At 37.7% G+C, this 15870-nt stretch overlaps 1 protein-coding gene across 1 annotated transcript in view; it reads right to left on the minus strand.

The window, feature by feature from the left end:
• The window catches only part of TRHDE (thyrotropin releasing hormone degrading enzyme), a gene marked incomplete at its 5' end in the record, with an annotated part of 328250 nt that overhangs the window by 97631 nt on the left and 214749 nt on the right, over positions 1-15870 (minus strand). The window contains 2 exons of the mRNA XM_006026252.3: positions 2619-2806; positions 5668-5733. Coding sequence (XP_006026314.1) covers positions 2619-2806; positions 5668-5733 — 254 coding nt within the window. The remainder of the gene's footprint in view (positions 1-2618; positions 2807-5667; positions 5734-15870) is intronic.

Genomic DNA, 15870 nt, shown 5'->3' on the forward strand with positions numbered 1-15870 from the left:
AAAATTTGCTGGTGGTACTTATGATTGTATCGTTTTAAACTGGTGGTGTGCAAACTGTCAGAGTTTGAGAACTGCTGCTGTAGATACAGTGTATCTGGACTTCAGCAAGGCTTTTAACAAGGTCCCACATGACCTTCTCATAAACAAACTGGAGAAATGTGGGCAAGGTAAAACTAGGACTGACTGCACATTTTTGACCACTCAAAGATTTTAGCAACTTTACAAATAAAAATGTTTGTAGTTTCTTAACAGAAATATGATTTTTTAATTGTTTTTTGACACATTTAATGGAAAATTTGTGTTTTTTCTGTGTATTATTTGGACCTATTGGCAATGTTTTACAGTTTTTGATTGATATTTGACTGGTCACTTGGCCAGACTTTATTTGACCAGTCAAATCCCCAACCCTAGATAAAACTACTACAAGGTGGATGGTCCATGTCAGAATGGCAAGAGGTTTCAAGTGAAGTTACACTAGGGTCTGTTCTGGGCCCAATGCTGTTCATCATGTTTATTATGAATCTGGATGCTGGCATAGAAAGCTTTTTGAATAAGTTTGCAGATAACACAAAACAGGGAAGTATTCTGAACACATTGGAGGATGTAAACTCAATTCAGAAAGATCTTGACAGATTGGAAATAGAGTTAATAGAGTTAACAGGATGAAAGTCAATGTGGACAAATGCAAAGTGCTACACCTTGGGAGGAATAATCAAAAACACAAATATAACATGGGTAATACCTGGCTGGATGGCAGCACTATGGAAAAGGACTTGGGAGCCTTGGTAGATAACAGACTCACAAAAGTCAAATATGGTTTTGGGATGTAATAATAGAAGGAGTAGGTGCAAGGCATGGGAGGTGACAGTGCCTCTCTACTCAGCACTGGATAGCCTTTATCTGGAATACTGTGAGAAGTTCTGGGTTTGAAGAAGTTAGAGCAGGTCCAAAAAAGATGATAAAGGGCTTGGAAAGCAAGTCCTAGAAGCAGAGGCTGAAGGAGCTAAGCATGATCAGCTTTTGGAAAAGGTGTTTAACAGTGGACATGATAGGAGTCTACAAACACTTGTAGAGCTGCCATAAAGAAGAGGGAAAGCACCTTTTCTCTCTTGCTGAAGAGAGGAGGATGCAAATCAATGCCTAGAAGTTGCAGCAAAGAAAGTTTAGATTGGATATCTGGAAAAACTTCCTCACTGTTAGTATAGCAAGGCAGTGGTATAGACTACCTAGGAAAGTTGTGAATTCTCCATCTCTGGAGGTGTTCAAGAAGAGGGTGGACAATCACTAGTCGGGGACGTTCTGGGCATAGATATCTATCTACTATAAATATCTCCCATGCTTCTATGGGCTTTATTGGATGCCCCCTCTCCCCTTTTCTGCTGCAAATGTCAGGATGTTTTTAAGCCTTCATCAGAGGTACTGGGTGTTGGCTACAGCCAAGGCTGGAGATTTTGACTGGGGTATTCCAGTGCTTCTGTTGGGACCAAAGCCAAAGGGTCCTGGCTTGAGGGCCTTGCCTCTCTGCTCAGGGTCAGATCAATTGCCATATTTGGTGTCAGGAAGAAATTTTACCCCATGGTCAGATTGGTACAGACTGTGGGGTTTTTTGCCTCCCTCTCTAGAGGGGAGCCTGACCCTCTACCTGGGATCTCTTGAGTATACATTGACAACGTTTCATAAAAGAAGGACATCGGCTGCCATGATCTCCCTTCTTTACCTGAGCAGGTTATGGTATTAGGTCTGTGTTGCATCAGGGTTGACAGCAGTCTTATGTAGAGTTTAGTTTATGGATTTTACAGGTTGGTTTGCATAGGGATCATCCTGCCTCAGGCTAGATGACTTCTCGAGGTCCCTTCTAGCCATTCTACTCTATGATTAATAGTTGTTAAATTAGACCAACTACATGGGAGCTGAGTAGTTTGTACAAATCTGCTCTTGACTAGCTTCAAGATCAACGATGGCACAAAGGTCACTCAAAGTCAGCTGTGCCATCCCCTCAACCAGAGTGTGAGCATGAATAGGATACAGGGTTTTTTTCTGTTTTAATAAACCAGTACCTGGGCTTTAAGCCTACCCTGAAGGCTTTTTTTCCAGAGTCTACCATATAAAACATCCACTTCATACTAACTTTTCTTTTTATTCTTTAATGTTGCACATAGCTATCAGGAGCATCAGTATGAGGTAAAAAATGTTGTAAAACTAATGATAAAGATTCTCTGTCAATAAAAGCAAATACGTCCGCTGATGTTTTAAAGCCATTCACTACTGTGCAGCTGCAGACCCTTCCAGCCACATGCTGGCTCACAACATCAAAATAAAATCAAAAGAGGAGAGGGAACAGATGAGTGACAGAGATTGAAAATAGCCAAAGAGAGCTCTAAAGATGCAAATGTGCACATTAAAGACATTATTTCTGTTGTTCTATTTTTCTAATGATTGAGGTCTAACCCTTTTAACTCAAATCATGGTTCATAAAATAAAATGGAAGGGTCATAACATGCCATTGGTATCATGCCATCAATTCTAGACAGAGCTTACTGATTTCTACTTCAAAATGGTATGAAACTTCTAAACAACTACAACTCTTAGTACAAATGTTTATTAATAAATTTAAGTACCTGTTGTTTCCAAGAATGGGATCCTTGGTTTTAGCATTTATGTCATAAATAAAGCGCTCTTGAAAGATTTCTACGGTATTGACTGCAGTTTCATTTCTTATGATGGTGATAACAGGGTAACCCATCTGTAATGTCCATTGATCCATTACTTCTTGAATATTTACTGATTTTCCAACTTTTTTTAGTGCCTTCAAAGAAAATAAATCAAAATTAGTTTTGTTTTAATATGCTGAAAAAATACTGGCATTTACTACAGAAAACCAGGGAGCCATAAATTGTTCTTAGTGTTTTAATAACAATTAAACATATGTATAAACATGCACGTATCCAGATATGGACTCTCTCCAGTAGAAATAATAAAAAGGGGTCTTCCTCCTGCATAAAGTTAGGGCATCTATATAAAAAAGTAACTTCTGAACTAAAAGGAACAAATACTTTTATACTTTCTTGCATACAACGTACCCCAAAATAAGATACGCACCTTGTTTTTTGAAAGAGAATTAAAAAAAAAAAAGATCTATCCTTGAAAATACTGGTAAGTAGCAGTAATTAACTGAGCAGCAGCAGCTAAGGTGCCCAGAGTGTACATTGTGCACCTCTCTGTGGAGCAGGTGCAGTGATACTTCACTTCCCTGCCTGGTAGAGGCTTACAAACAGAAGCTGCTTTTACCATATTTCCTTACTTATAATGCACACCCCTATTTCGAGCAGCTGATGTTTGGGAAAAGCCGCGTATGTATGTATGATTACAGTATGCCTGTGGTAAATTATGAAATCCAAATTAAAATACAGGATAAGATATTGGATGGGACTTAAGCTCCAATCATTTAGGTACTTTTGAAAATCTCACTTGCAGGTCCTGACCTTCCTCATATTTGTGGCATCCATCTAAACAGTGACCAAGGGTGTCACACTCACTCTTCCCCTTGGGACAGATCTTAGCTGAACACGTCGGAACTGCAGGGTTCCTCGCAGTTTTGATCCAGATGTGGTGGCAAGGCAAGCAGCAGGGCAAGGAGTAGGGGCAGGGGTTAATGCAGCTGCTGCTCATTCTCCTGCGCCCCCCGCCCCCCCGACATACATTGCCAATGGGGCTCTATGACCCAAATTTTGGCAGCAAGATCTTCCTGCTTGCTCTGGCCCCGAACTCCAGCTCCTCTGCCAACCTCATAGGCCGCACAACCTGGCTTTGCAGGCTGGATCCAGTCCCTGGTCCATTAGTTTGATACTCATGCCATATGTAAAACATTTCCATAATAAGCTAAGGCTAAAAAAGAACTTGGTCTCTTTAAGATACATTGACCAACATTTTTAGTAAGGATTACTAATTTTGGATGCCTAGTTTGAGATGCTTTAAAGTAATTGTTAAAATATGGAAGACCTGGCCTCTGAAAAACAGGCTCTTTCAAGATATGCAAGGGCTGGGGCACATACACAATTACACTAGTGCAATTGTCAATGAGTTGCTCATTGATGGAAGCTCCCCTAGGATCCAAATCAAACAGAAAAGCAACTCGTTCCAACGTAGGAGAGACTGTAGGATGCTACTATAACATAATGTAATTTACACTAGTGTACTTTTACCCCTAATTCTTATAGGGGCATGTCTACATCAGCACTGAGGAAGTAACTCTCAGGTAGGAATTGACATCATCTGATTTCTCTGTGTTTACATCATTGTAAGCACATTGTACATCTCTCATACTGGAACCAAAATATAATTTGCAATTGAAAATCTTGGTCCTGACGTCTAAAGCTAAGCCATACACATGCAGACCTCCGCAACACTCTCAAATACAGAAATAACTTATTTTAGTTTAATACAGCTGGTCTCTGCGCAAATCAACATGAGCATAAATAAAATCAGGTGGAGTCTCAGCTGTAATACAGTAAGCCAGACAGAATAGAAGAGTGGCGTCTATTGGGGAAAGAGACTCCATGAGAGTGAGAAACCAGAGACTGCTTGCTCTGCAAACAAGCACACGCATTTGATTTCCTGCTACTGCTGGAATAAGTACAGTTACCTCTGCCGAATCCAAGCAAACTCCAGTAAGAACCTCTCAGAATTAAGTCTTCTTGTAAAACACCCAAGGAGTGTTCAGGATCACAACAAAAAGGCTTATAGGAAGGCAGAACTTTAAGTTCTGTTATCAATAGATTTGACCCTTTCAGTGTGGCATTGTTGCTTATAGCCCAGAATACAGGTGAACTCTTGTGCTTGTATAGTTTTCTGGTTTTTTGCATGATACATATGCAGTTCTCATAGCATATTGATGAGAATTTGGTCTAAACCTTTTTACATAATAAAAGGAAAGGGCCAAAACAAGAAGCTTTACAGAAGCAGCAAGAGGGTCTGTGGGTGTAATTGTAACTGCAGCATGCCAAATGGGCTATTAAATAATTATAGTTTATTGTATAAAATATGGTTGCCAAACTTTAAAACTTTGGCCCTTCAAATAAATATGACACATCAAAAGACTCTGAAATATAAATGCCAAATTATACCTTTTTTCACTCTTTCCTTCTTACCTTGTTACCACTGAAGTCAATGGGCACAGAATCTATTAATTTATTTTTATTAGAGCTCAGTGATATAACACAGACAAGGAGGTATAATGTAGGCCAGGAGTTTAACATTTCAGGAGCAGTGCACCAAAATAACTAAGCTCAGTCTGCACCTGCCAACCCAGGTGCCATTGACACAACTTCTCCCTGCTGCCCAGCTGCCACATAGGCAGAGATCCCAACCATCTAAACTCTGCACAAGTCCCAGTTTCCTGGGCCAAGTAGAGTTACTCTGCAGGCCAGATTCAGCCAACAGGCTCTAGGTTACTGACCCCTGTTCTAGGCAAAGGCAAAAAGGAAATGCTAAGAAAACACCCTTCTGATGTCACTTTCTATAAGGCGAAAAAACATTTTTTTACATAAATTTTTTAATTTGCTCCAGGGCTTCAGAATTTCAATATGCACAATTCACTCCAAACCTCAGCATGGAAAATACCACTGGCTTCCTGATTTCTTCGCAGGGTTATGTTTTATAGTACTTTACCTTTGACAGTATATTCCAGAGATCGTTTCTGGCTGCATTACCATACATGTGAATGGTTAAATAGTCCTACAGAAATAAAATAAAATATAAATCAGTTGATACTATATGCAGGCCAAATAATTATAGCTGTGAACCTTGGCTAGAATAAGTTAAACTACATAAATGTTTTCATTTTTTTAGAAGTCTAAAAATATATAACATATTCTCCCTAAAGGAGTAAATAAATATTTTTTTTGAGATTTTTAACATATAGTAAACTATGATCACATAAATCTCAGTTCAGAAAATGTTAGGCAGTTTACCTCCAGCATTCAGTGCTTTATCTTTTCAATTCATCAATGAAGATTAACATTTCTAAACTATTTATTAATCTTTGTATAATCGCAGAATCTGTTTTGAGGCAATTCTTGGAAATGAGAGGGAAAACCTTTTATAGCAAGGTGGTAAACATCATTATAGCAGGTCATTGGGTGGTTAGCGTCAAGAACCTGCAGAATAATGACATCAAGATTTGTTGCAAAATATTTAACCAAGAAATAGTCCATCAGAGCCATAGTCTTATTTAGAGAGGTCTGGTAGACAGGTGTTTTCTCTCTGTGATTAAATGTCAAAACAAATAATAGTGTCTATTCAAACTGCAGCATGCTCTCTTAAAGTTGTTCCGCCATGGAAACCAACAGAAAAATGTGTATATCAAGTAAACGTGATACCCAAGACAAAAATAATAATTGTTTGCAAGAGATACATTAAAATATCTAACTCAAGGCCTGTAAATTTAGGTTTCCTGTCTACTCCGCCACAATTTTGTTGATTGACTGTCATTGCTTTCTCTTCAACAACCAAAAGGCCAAAGGGTTGGAGCAATCACTCTCATAAAGAGAAGTGTCCCTCATGGCTCTTCAAAGGAAAAGCTGCCTACTAAAGACAGGATGAAAGGTGAGGAAAGGTCAAAAAAAAGTGGGGTTATTAAGTCTGAAGAAGACTGAGAGGAGGTTGGATCAGTCTTCAACTGCAGAAAGGGTTGTTCTAAATATGACTGTGATCAACTATTCTCTATAGCCAAATGGGACAGGAGAAGAACTGGTTTAAATTTCAAAAAGGGAAATTTAAATTTCATATTAGGAAGAATTTTCTGGCTATGTGGATGGTTAGCCACTGGAACAGATTACCTAGAGAGGTTGTGGAATTGCAGTCACTGGAAATTTTTAAAGGCAGGTTAGACAATCACAGACATGTTCTTGCTTTCAGCTGAGACCTGGAGTAGATGATCCCCTGAAATCTTCTCCTATTTTTCTATGATTCTATGTGCTCTTGAGAACAATCAGCTACTCCCAAATCCAGTTAATTCACAATTATTTTGTTTTCTTTCAAACATATCTCAGGGTACTCTTAGATCATCCAGGCACAAGATCTTTCCATTTTCATTCATTATGTTTCCCAACTACGCTATCGCATTCACACATTCCTAAAAAAATATAGTAACAGACTTGAAATTCAGCAATGATTATTGGAATAACATACATTGCCTGCACTTAGCTTGTAAGAATAAACAATGACAGCAACAAACCACAGGAGAAGCTGCAAATCAAAGGGTCCCCCTTCATTTGAATTTCCATCACCTTTACTTTAAACAATGGTAGAAGACAAACCCTAATTTACAGCCTAAAGATAGATTTAGGAAAAATGTGCTGACTGTCTTATCTGTGCTTTGTGTGAAGTAGGATACTTTGGGAATAATTAGTGTTTGGAAAGCAAATTTTCTGATGTACAAATTGTAGCACCTGTGACAGATTTAGATTTTGTCAGCCAACTCCTAGTACAACACGCAGCAACTCCCATTTAATCACAGGCTAGAAAGGCTAAATGAGAACATTGACTGTGTTAACTGCATGCCTAGTCCTAACAATGTCATGAGAATAACTGTTGCAAAAAGACATTATACAGGCTGTACCAATACAGTGTGCTTCCATTTTATCTAAAAATATAGAGTCAGTTGAGATGCAGTTAAAAATTCAACAGCATCCAGCAATAAACAGAGTGAATTGTAAATTAAAAAGTGAAAACACCAAAATTGGACAAGGTAAATCAATAGCAACAAACATATGTGTACATTTGAAATAGTGCTAGAAAATACAGTCTGCATCAATTCTTCTGATATTTGCTTATAGGATCTTTATGCAATTCAGTAAGGTAATTTGAAACGTATGAGAACCTACTCCATACAGCTAAATAATCTTGTTTACCAATCTACTGTCACACATTACATCTGTCTTTACTTTTGTATTCAGAAACACTTCAAAGAGAGGCAAATACATTTTGTTCATCTTACAATATACAGGTTAGTTGGTCTGTTTGCAACTCCATGGGGTTTTTTGGGAGGGGTGAGTAAATGGGGGAGCGGGGTAACATTTTTATGGCATGGAGGAAAACAAAAAGAACCGCAGTGTTAACAAGTAAATAAGAAAAGATAATACAAAGATAAATACAACATAAAGCTATAGTCATCATATCATACAATACTATCTTACCTTTGTCCATTGCCTTTGAGCTAGACTGAGACCTTAGGCACATCCTAAACAAGAGCTGTTATATAAACTGTACCACCCTAGAAACAGCCTTGCTAGTTCTTTTAAAACTACCATGGTACATCTACACCCATAGATAAGTGCAAACCTTTGGACGGCAGTGTAGACATATCCAGAACCCCAATTCCATCTGTGCTTCCCTCAACTTAAATTAGAGGAAAGAGGAAGACTGCTGAATCGTACCTACAGCAATTACAACACCTCCCTTCCTAGGAATAGGAGCTAAAACTCTATCCCAACGCCATCCACTAGCTCAAGGAGAGAGCAAGCAGAGACATAATACCTGCTTCCCCTTGAGCAAACACACTCTCAGTCTGGGTAGCTCATGTGGGGCTATAAAATAAGTTGTTATTATTCTCTTGAGTGGATATTTAAGCCACAATTTCACCCATATATTCTAGGAAAAAAGAACCAAAGTAAAAAGAAAGGAAAGGAAAGACGATACTCAAATCACAGCAACCCAGATCTAAAGTGCACTTAGCTCAGCTCAGAATGAGAGTTAAAGTGGCTTTAAGCATCTTATTCATAAATGCGTGGTACTGAAACCATCCTGTCATCAGCCAGTCTCTGACACAATGCTGTACAAGCTACAAAGGCTGCTCTAAAAGCTAGGGCACATTGGAGAGGAAGGGAAGTCTATGATACCCCAAGACTCTCAGCCCTAAGCCAGGTGCCAGGAAGGATGGTGGCATAGAAACCTTTGTAGCAGCCTTACATCCTGGCGGGCTCCTCTACACAGGGAAAAATCGAACACTAACAAGGAGAGCTGGCTTCAGACTTGATTCACAATATGGGGGCAGTACAAAGAATGCTCAGCAAGGTTAGGGATCTGGCTTAGAGTGCCATACAGAAAAAATATTAATCAAAGGTACATCACTGACACTTTTCTGTGTGTATAAATATAGCTCTAGCCAACACTCAACTGAAATTAGCCAATCCTCATCTTATTTTATCATTATAACTTTTTAAAATCTAGCTTCTCTTTGCAGGATTATAATAATGAAATATGGTAGAAACCTTTGTATTAAAAAAAACTGAATGCAAGCAGTCATTTCTAATAACATGTAAAAGGGTTTTTTTCTTTTTCCAGAAGCTCCTGTTTGGCAAAATAATATTACAGGAATTACACCAATACCCAAAGGAAACCAGAGATCAACCATATCACAGGTGCCAATTTCAAGAAATTTGCAAAGCAGCAAGTAGGGTCTTGCACAACCCAGAATTAAACTATAATTCTAATGCTTTCTCAAATAACACATTTAATCTCTAAAGAAAATTAAAAGCCTTAACGCTTTGGTAACTAAATTATCACCTGAATATTGAAGCAGATGGCTTAAGTATTAGAAGAAATAGAAAACACAGTCAAAATGCTAAAGAATTTTGACAGATGTTTGTAGTAGTGCCATTACCGATTAAACTTCTGGGCCCTTTATTGCATTAGATATTTTTATAAGTCAGATGACTCATCTTAAAGAAGTCTTTTTATCTCTTTGCAATCTGAGCTCTCTTCCTACTGCTAGGGATTGAGCCTTTTGGGCTGGAAAAAATGAGCTAATTCCTCCAACCAGAAATGCTAATACTTATAATTAGTAAAAGGTGGTGGCTGATACACACTTGCAGGTAGAAAAAAAATATAGAAGAGGGAAAAAAACCCAAATGTGTATTGTACTCCCAGTACAGAATGCAGATCTATCACTGGAAACAGAGAGAGATCTATTGGCTAGGGCAGTAAATTTAATGGTGCCAGCAGCAGCAGCCTCAAGTGTGTTGCGCTGCCTCAGGAGGGCTGTTTCATAAACCAGAAGCAATGTTTAGCTGTATCTGTATGGGAGGGATAATTAACACTGCTGAGCGCCAGCACCAGGTAGCCAGGCCCCAAATTAATTAGCCTGTCTGTGTGGCTGCAACTACACCATTTCTGCATTAAGAATCAGCTGCCTAGAGCAGCACGGTGCTGCCACTGAGGGATGGTAAATTTATTGTATATTCATAGCCATCATGAACCAAATTCTCCTTTGAGCATAATCAGCGTAATGTTGATTGACATTGATGGATATACACAGTGTGCCAGATATACACAAGTGTAACTGAAGTAAGCCAAGTAAGAAAACTAAGAGAAGTTGATTTCAGGACAGAAGTTGATTTCAAGACAAGCTGTACGGTAGCATTCACTTGAACACAATCTACTTCCTCCCCATGAAAATCATGGATTGACACTGCAGCCTACATGTCTAAGATTAGTATCCCTGTCCCCACCCTTGCCCTTCTTTGTGCTTCTGGTAAACAGTTCCCAGGAGAATGACTGCCACATCTGGTTGTACTTAAAGACCCATATGTTTCAAGGGCGCTGGGTACCAAGGAATCCAGGAATGATTGGTAAATGTAACATCTTACCATAAGGCATTCGAATGAAATGCTGACCCTGGTATCCTCCCTTCCTTGAGACTGTTAGCATCAAAGCTGCTGACACTCAAAACACAAAGCCTGGATGCAGGGTTATAGAGAAGCAAGTACTGTACATGTCTTAGATAAAGTGTGACAACTGTAAGTGAATGAGAATCAGTAGTAAAGCATTGACAATGAGGCTGCACAAGTGATGAAGAGTTTTATGAGAGAGGAGGTCAAGACCTGTAAGTGGAGGAGCTACAGCAAACCACTGGGTCAAGAGTATTTTTATATGAAAAATTGTACAAGAAATTAAATGCTGAATGTCAGTGAATAATTCTGTTTGAGGGGAAAGAGGCACTGGCATTAGCAACCTAGTTGGTCCAAACCCAGAGCCACCCCAATACTGAGACCCAAGGATCGTAATAGACAGGAGAACTGCAGAACCACTGGTATCCACCTACTCTAAAATAAATAGATAGCTGCTTCACTTATAGAATCAATTTATTTGAGGATGCCAGAAAACCGTCTTCCAGATACCTTGTTAAAAGTACCAGTGTGGGTAATATTAATCTAAAGATTATATTTAATCCAGAGATTATATTTTAATATTAATAAGAAATTGTTTTCCAGAACAGACAAAAACAGTTCCTAACCTTGCCGTATTTTAATCTGCTACTGAATTAAAATATATTTCTCATACAAAAATGTAGGTATTGGCTGTCCATGGCATCAATATTACAAAACAAACAACAATAAATATCACCACTTCCATAGATAAAAATAATGACATTAAAACTACAATAAAAGATGACAGCGCTAGCCTCATGGGGAAGCTGTGAACATGCGTGAAATAGCCTCGAATCCCAGGATACTACTTAGTAATATTATTGTGCTGTGTACAGGCACATCCTTCTGTGTGCCTCTCATTGATATCAGCATCACAGAAAGGACAGGATTATGAACAGCGTTATGGTTCTGATTTATGATCAGAGTACGGTCTAAGACTGAAAAACCTAGTGCCAAGAGAATGCCATTGTTACTTTTACCAGATTTTGTCCTAGTGGTTTACTGTGAGGGGCATAAAAAGGACAGTCAATTGTCTTCAGCATTTGTATGTGCTTTACATGTTCAAAGAGATGCAAAAATGTTAACTAAAAAAAATGTGGGGCTTGTCTATGCAGACTGCTCAGGAAAATTTACCCCTATTAACTTTTAAAATAAATGTATTAAATTGCATCACACTTCTGTGCACACACTCTCATTCAGAGTTGATATGGCCTTAATTTGATTTAGCTTAATTCACTTCCAAAGTGCTAATGTAAATAAACTAAACCAAATTAAGGTGACTGAAATTTTCCATGAAAGTGTCCACACAGGTTTTTAATTTCATACCTTTAGTTAATTCAGATGTCTGCTTCTCAAGCTTCCTTCCCTGTGTAGAAATGCCATGAGTCCTCTTTACTTAAAGTTATTTAATTTGTTTACGTCAGTTTTCATGTGTAATTTAAAAGTACTATAGCAAAGTATTACTCCTCTGGATATTCTTTAAATCTCAGTAAAATCGTCTTCACAGACATCTACAGATATGTATGGAAATATCTATAGAGCACTGTTGGACCAAGATTTTCTAAAATAAAAAGTGATTGCCATTGCTTTCCCAGTTTCTGAAAATTAGATCCATTTAAGATGCATCAAATTTGGCACCTAGAATAACCATCCACTTTAAAAGATCCTGGCTTTAATCTTTTTTTTTTTTTAAATGACTAAGATCAAGTGTGATCTTACCTGTTTTACATAATATTGTACATTTTTAACTGCTGAATCGTTGGCTTCAACTAGGGCTCTTGTTTTATCAACAATGGCAGTAAACTACAAATAATACCTGTCAATTGGAACTTTTAAACAATTTTACTGTGATTACCACAAAAGTCAGCTTTAATCTGACAGTTTTATTTGTTTATCTTTTAAAAGTGCCCATTCATGAATAACTAAGATACTGATTCAGGCAAGACTATAGAAGTGTCAGGCAGAATTTAAACACTATCTGTCTAAGGGGCACGCATGTACCTTAGCTGTACCCTTCCAGTGCTCACTTCAGCTGCTGCTTTGTCCTCCCTTCACTGTAGCTCCTCAGCTGGTGTAAACAGTCAGTCAATGGAGCTGCTACAACAATATACACCAGCTCAGGATCCAGCCCTTTGTTTTTAAAAGGGATGTTTATATCTTTCACACAAACAGCAGTGATATAGTGCTTGCAATAATGAGCAATCAGAAAACATCCACTGTCATCATGTCGTATCTGCAATTAAATCATTATCTTCAAACAACAAGCTATAACTACTAATCAAGAAGAGTGATACTGGAACCTCACATGGAAATAAATCTTAATTCTCTCTAGAGCCAACATTGTTGTATAAACCAAAATAATTACAGTATTTTACCTTTCCCTTTTTTCAGAGTAATTCATAATCCTCCCATAAGTTATGAAAACAACCAGATCTGCAATGTTGACATTTCTGATGTAATGTGGGTCAATAGGAGATTTAACATTGATTTTAGTGGGAACAGGATAAAGCCAATTTCAAGCACTTTTTAATATCCCAGATAGAGGGTTTAAAGTGCAAAATACACTTTACAAGACGTGAACTTTCCACAAAATGGGCCACTATTGAAGTTTATGTAAAACAGAAGATAACAAGAGATAGAAGGAAGACAGACTGAGAAAGGATTGTAACTAAAATAAGGGGACTATAATTGGTTCTCTATGCAAGCTCCCTGCTGATAAAGAAAAGGGACAACATTCCAAAAGTTTGCCGCAATATAAATCAGGAGTAACTCAACTGAAGTCACTGCAGCTTTATTATTGTGATTCTAACATGAGAAAACTTCTCACAGTAAGACTTCTATATATTGCAAAATATAGGATTATATAATCTGTGAAGCTTTCTGAACTATGATTCAATTTGATGTAAAAGCGGGCAGTTAAACCACAGACCCAAACCTTGTTCTTAAGAAGGTTCCTAGTATCATTTACCATAGTTTTAAACACATCTATGTGACAAGCAATTCTTACCAGAAGACCAAAATAGCTGCAGTATATAGCAAGAGTCCCTTCTCCCCTATTAACCACTAATGTATAAAGGAGGAAGGAATAGGAGCCTTTTTGAAATACGGCAAATGAAATTGCACTGTGGTGGCAAAAAAATGTGCATTAGAAATCTAAAGGGAACTGTTAGGAGAATGGTGGAGTTATTTTGCCATCACAGTCTGATGGTACTGATGTTTAGCACTGCTCTAGAATGAGACACCTGCTAGTACATTAAGCTTTGCTTTAAGAAAAACTGCATTTGATGTATTATTTGGCAGTAATGCTAAACTGCTGAACTAAGAACAAGCTTTAGAGAAATAAAGTATTCCTTAAAATAGAACTGCATATATTTTACTGGATTTGTGCATTAGTTTTAGATCTCATTTGTTTGGTTTTGTTTAGTAAACTGAGACCTTACTCAATGAATATATTTTAAATCTACAAAAAGTGAAGGGCCCCTTTCCAGAGGAATCTATTAATTGTGACAGTACTGACTGATTGCACTTCTGCATTAACCAGTGTTGGGGATTACTAGCAATGTAAACAGTTGCTTACTGTGCCTTTTCTATACTATTTTTTGTGCAGAAACCTAAGTACCTGGAATTGGAAAGAAATGCCACAGCAATGCAGGTTAGAATGAGGATGTCAAGAGAAATCACCAGAAGTAATCCATTAAGAACATGATTTGTGCGTCACCACTGTACCTAGATGATAGCATCCTCTGGATAATATCTACAGAAAAATTAATAGATGGACGGACAGAGCACCAACTGTAAAGCTCCAACCCTGCTTATCAGCTTTTGTAGTGGCTTTCTGACCTGTTAAATATTTCTTCTCAGTGCTGAAGGCTCTCAGGCAAAACAATAAGGTGATTAAAACTGCACACAGTATTGCAAAATACAGCTTAAGTTTTTCAATAATATGGTTTATTTGATATGTCTATCTGTTCATACCTAATTTTACCTGCTTTTTGTTTCAACTGGGAAGCGCCCTATAACTTTCTACCTGTCAACATTCCCAGATGTTTTAGGACCCATGGTTACATAGCAAATAACCAATATTGATATATTTCCCCCTTCGAGTTTGATATGTAAATCCAAGCAGTGTGACTATGCATCAACAAATTCTGCCTAATTTGTTCAAAATATAACTAGGTGTAGGTTAACAATGGTTATCACACTAAAAAGCCAGTACCCAATATAAAGCAGATTAGGATGACCATTTAATTTTTATTCTAGGTATGAAGGGAATGACAGCATCTTAGACAAAATGTTTTGTAACAGGTGGGAAATGAAGGCAGCAACTGAATTTCCAGTTAGTTAAGGAATCTAATGAGGCCTTGTTTTATCGATTTTTTTAAAATTTCTCTGTTAGTCTAAATGAAAGTAGAGTTGTGTATTTTAGTTTTGAATACGTATTCACCAGTAACAAAAAAGGTAATCCTGAGATTTTTGTCCTGGCGACATTCCTACTGACTTCTAAAAAAGCTAAACAAGAGTTTTGTTTGTACCAGGACAGAAGGAATAGACATGAGGGAATGAGGCTGCTACTAAACTCCCATCATGAAAACAATATGATTTTATTTGGAAAGAATATATACAGTCTGAATCATATTTTAAGACAGCCACTGAGCCAATTGATGTTATCTGAGGATTCATACCTATTCTGAATACAACTGTAGGAGAAAATAGTAATGATGAGTTTCACATGCAACAAGAGAATAAAACTTACTGAAAGCATGTCAAAAAGCTATATATGTATTATACAAAAGATCATTGATTCAGAGATAGTCATAAAGAGTAATAATGTCCTGGGGAAACAAATCTAACTCTGCAATCTTATTCTTATTCTTTTTTTCTTTTGAAAATGCACCTTAGCATTGAGCAAATAAAGTAACAGCTTATAGCGGTTGGAAAACTTTCCAGCCAGTATAATCACTTCCAGTTAAGCAGTATGATCCAGATTATAATAACCAAAGGGATTTTGGCTCATATTCATAAAGAAATCAGGACTGTGTATGTATTTTGTGTTGCTTTCAGGAAAATGCACAGTGCTGAAAACAGAAACCAGAAAGCAACCCCCACTCCCCTTCCTAAGTACCATTATTGCTGGACTACAGAATTATATTCCCTCCTGCCTGCT

This window comes from Alligator sinensis, unplaced genomic scaffold (genome assembly GCF_000455745.1).
Source record: "Alligator sinensis unplaced genomic scaffold, ASM45574v1 scaffold1021_1, whole genome shotgun sequence".
NCBI lineage: Eukaryota > Metazoa > Chordata > Crocodylia > Alligatoridae > Alligator > Alligator sinensis.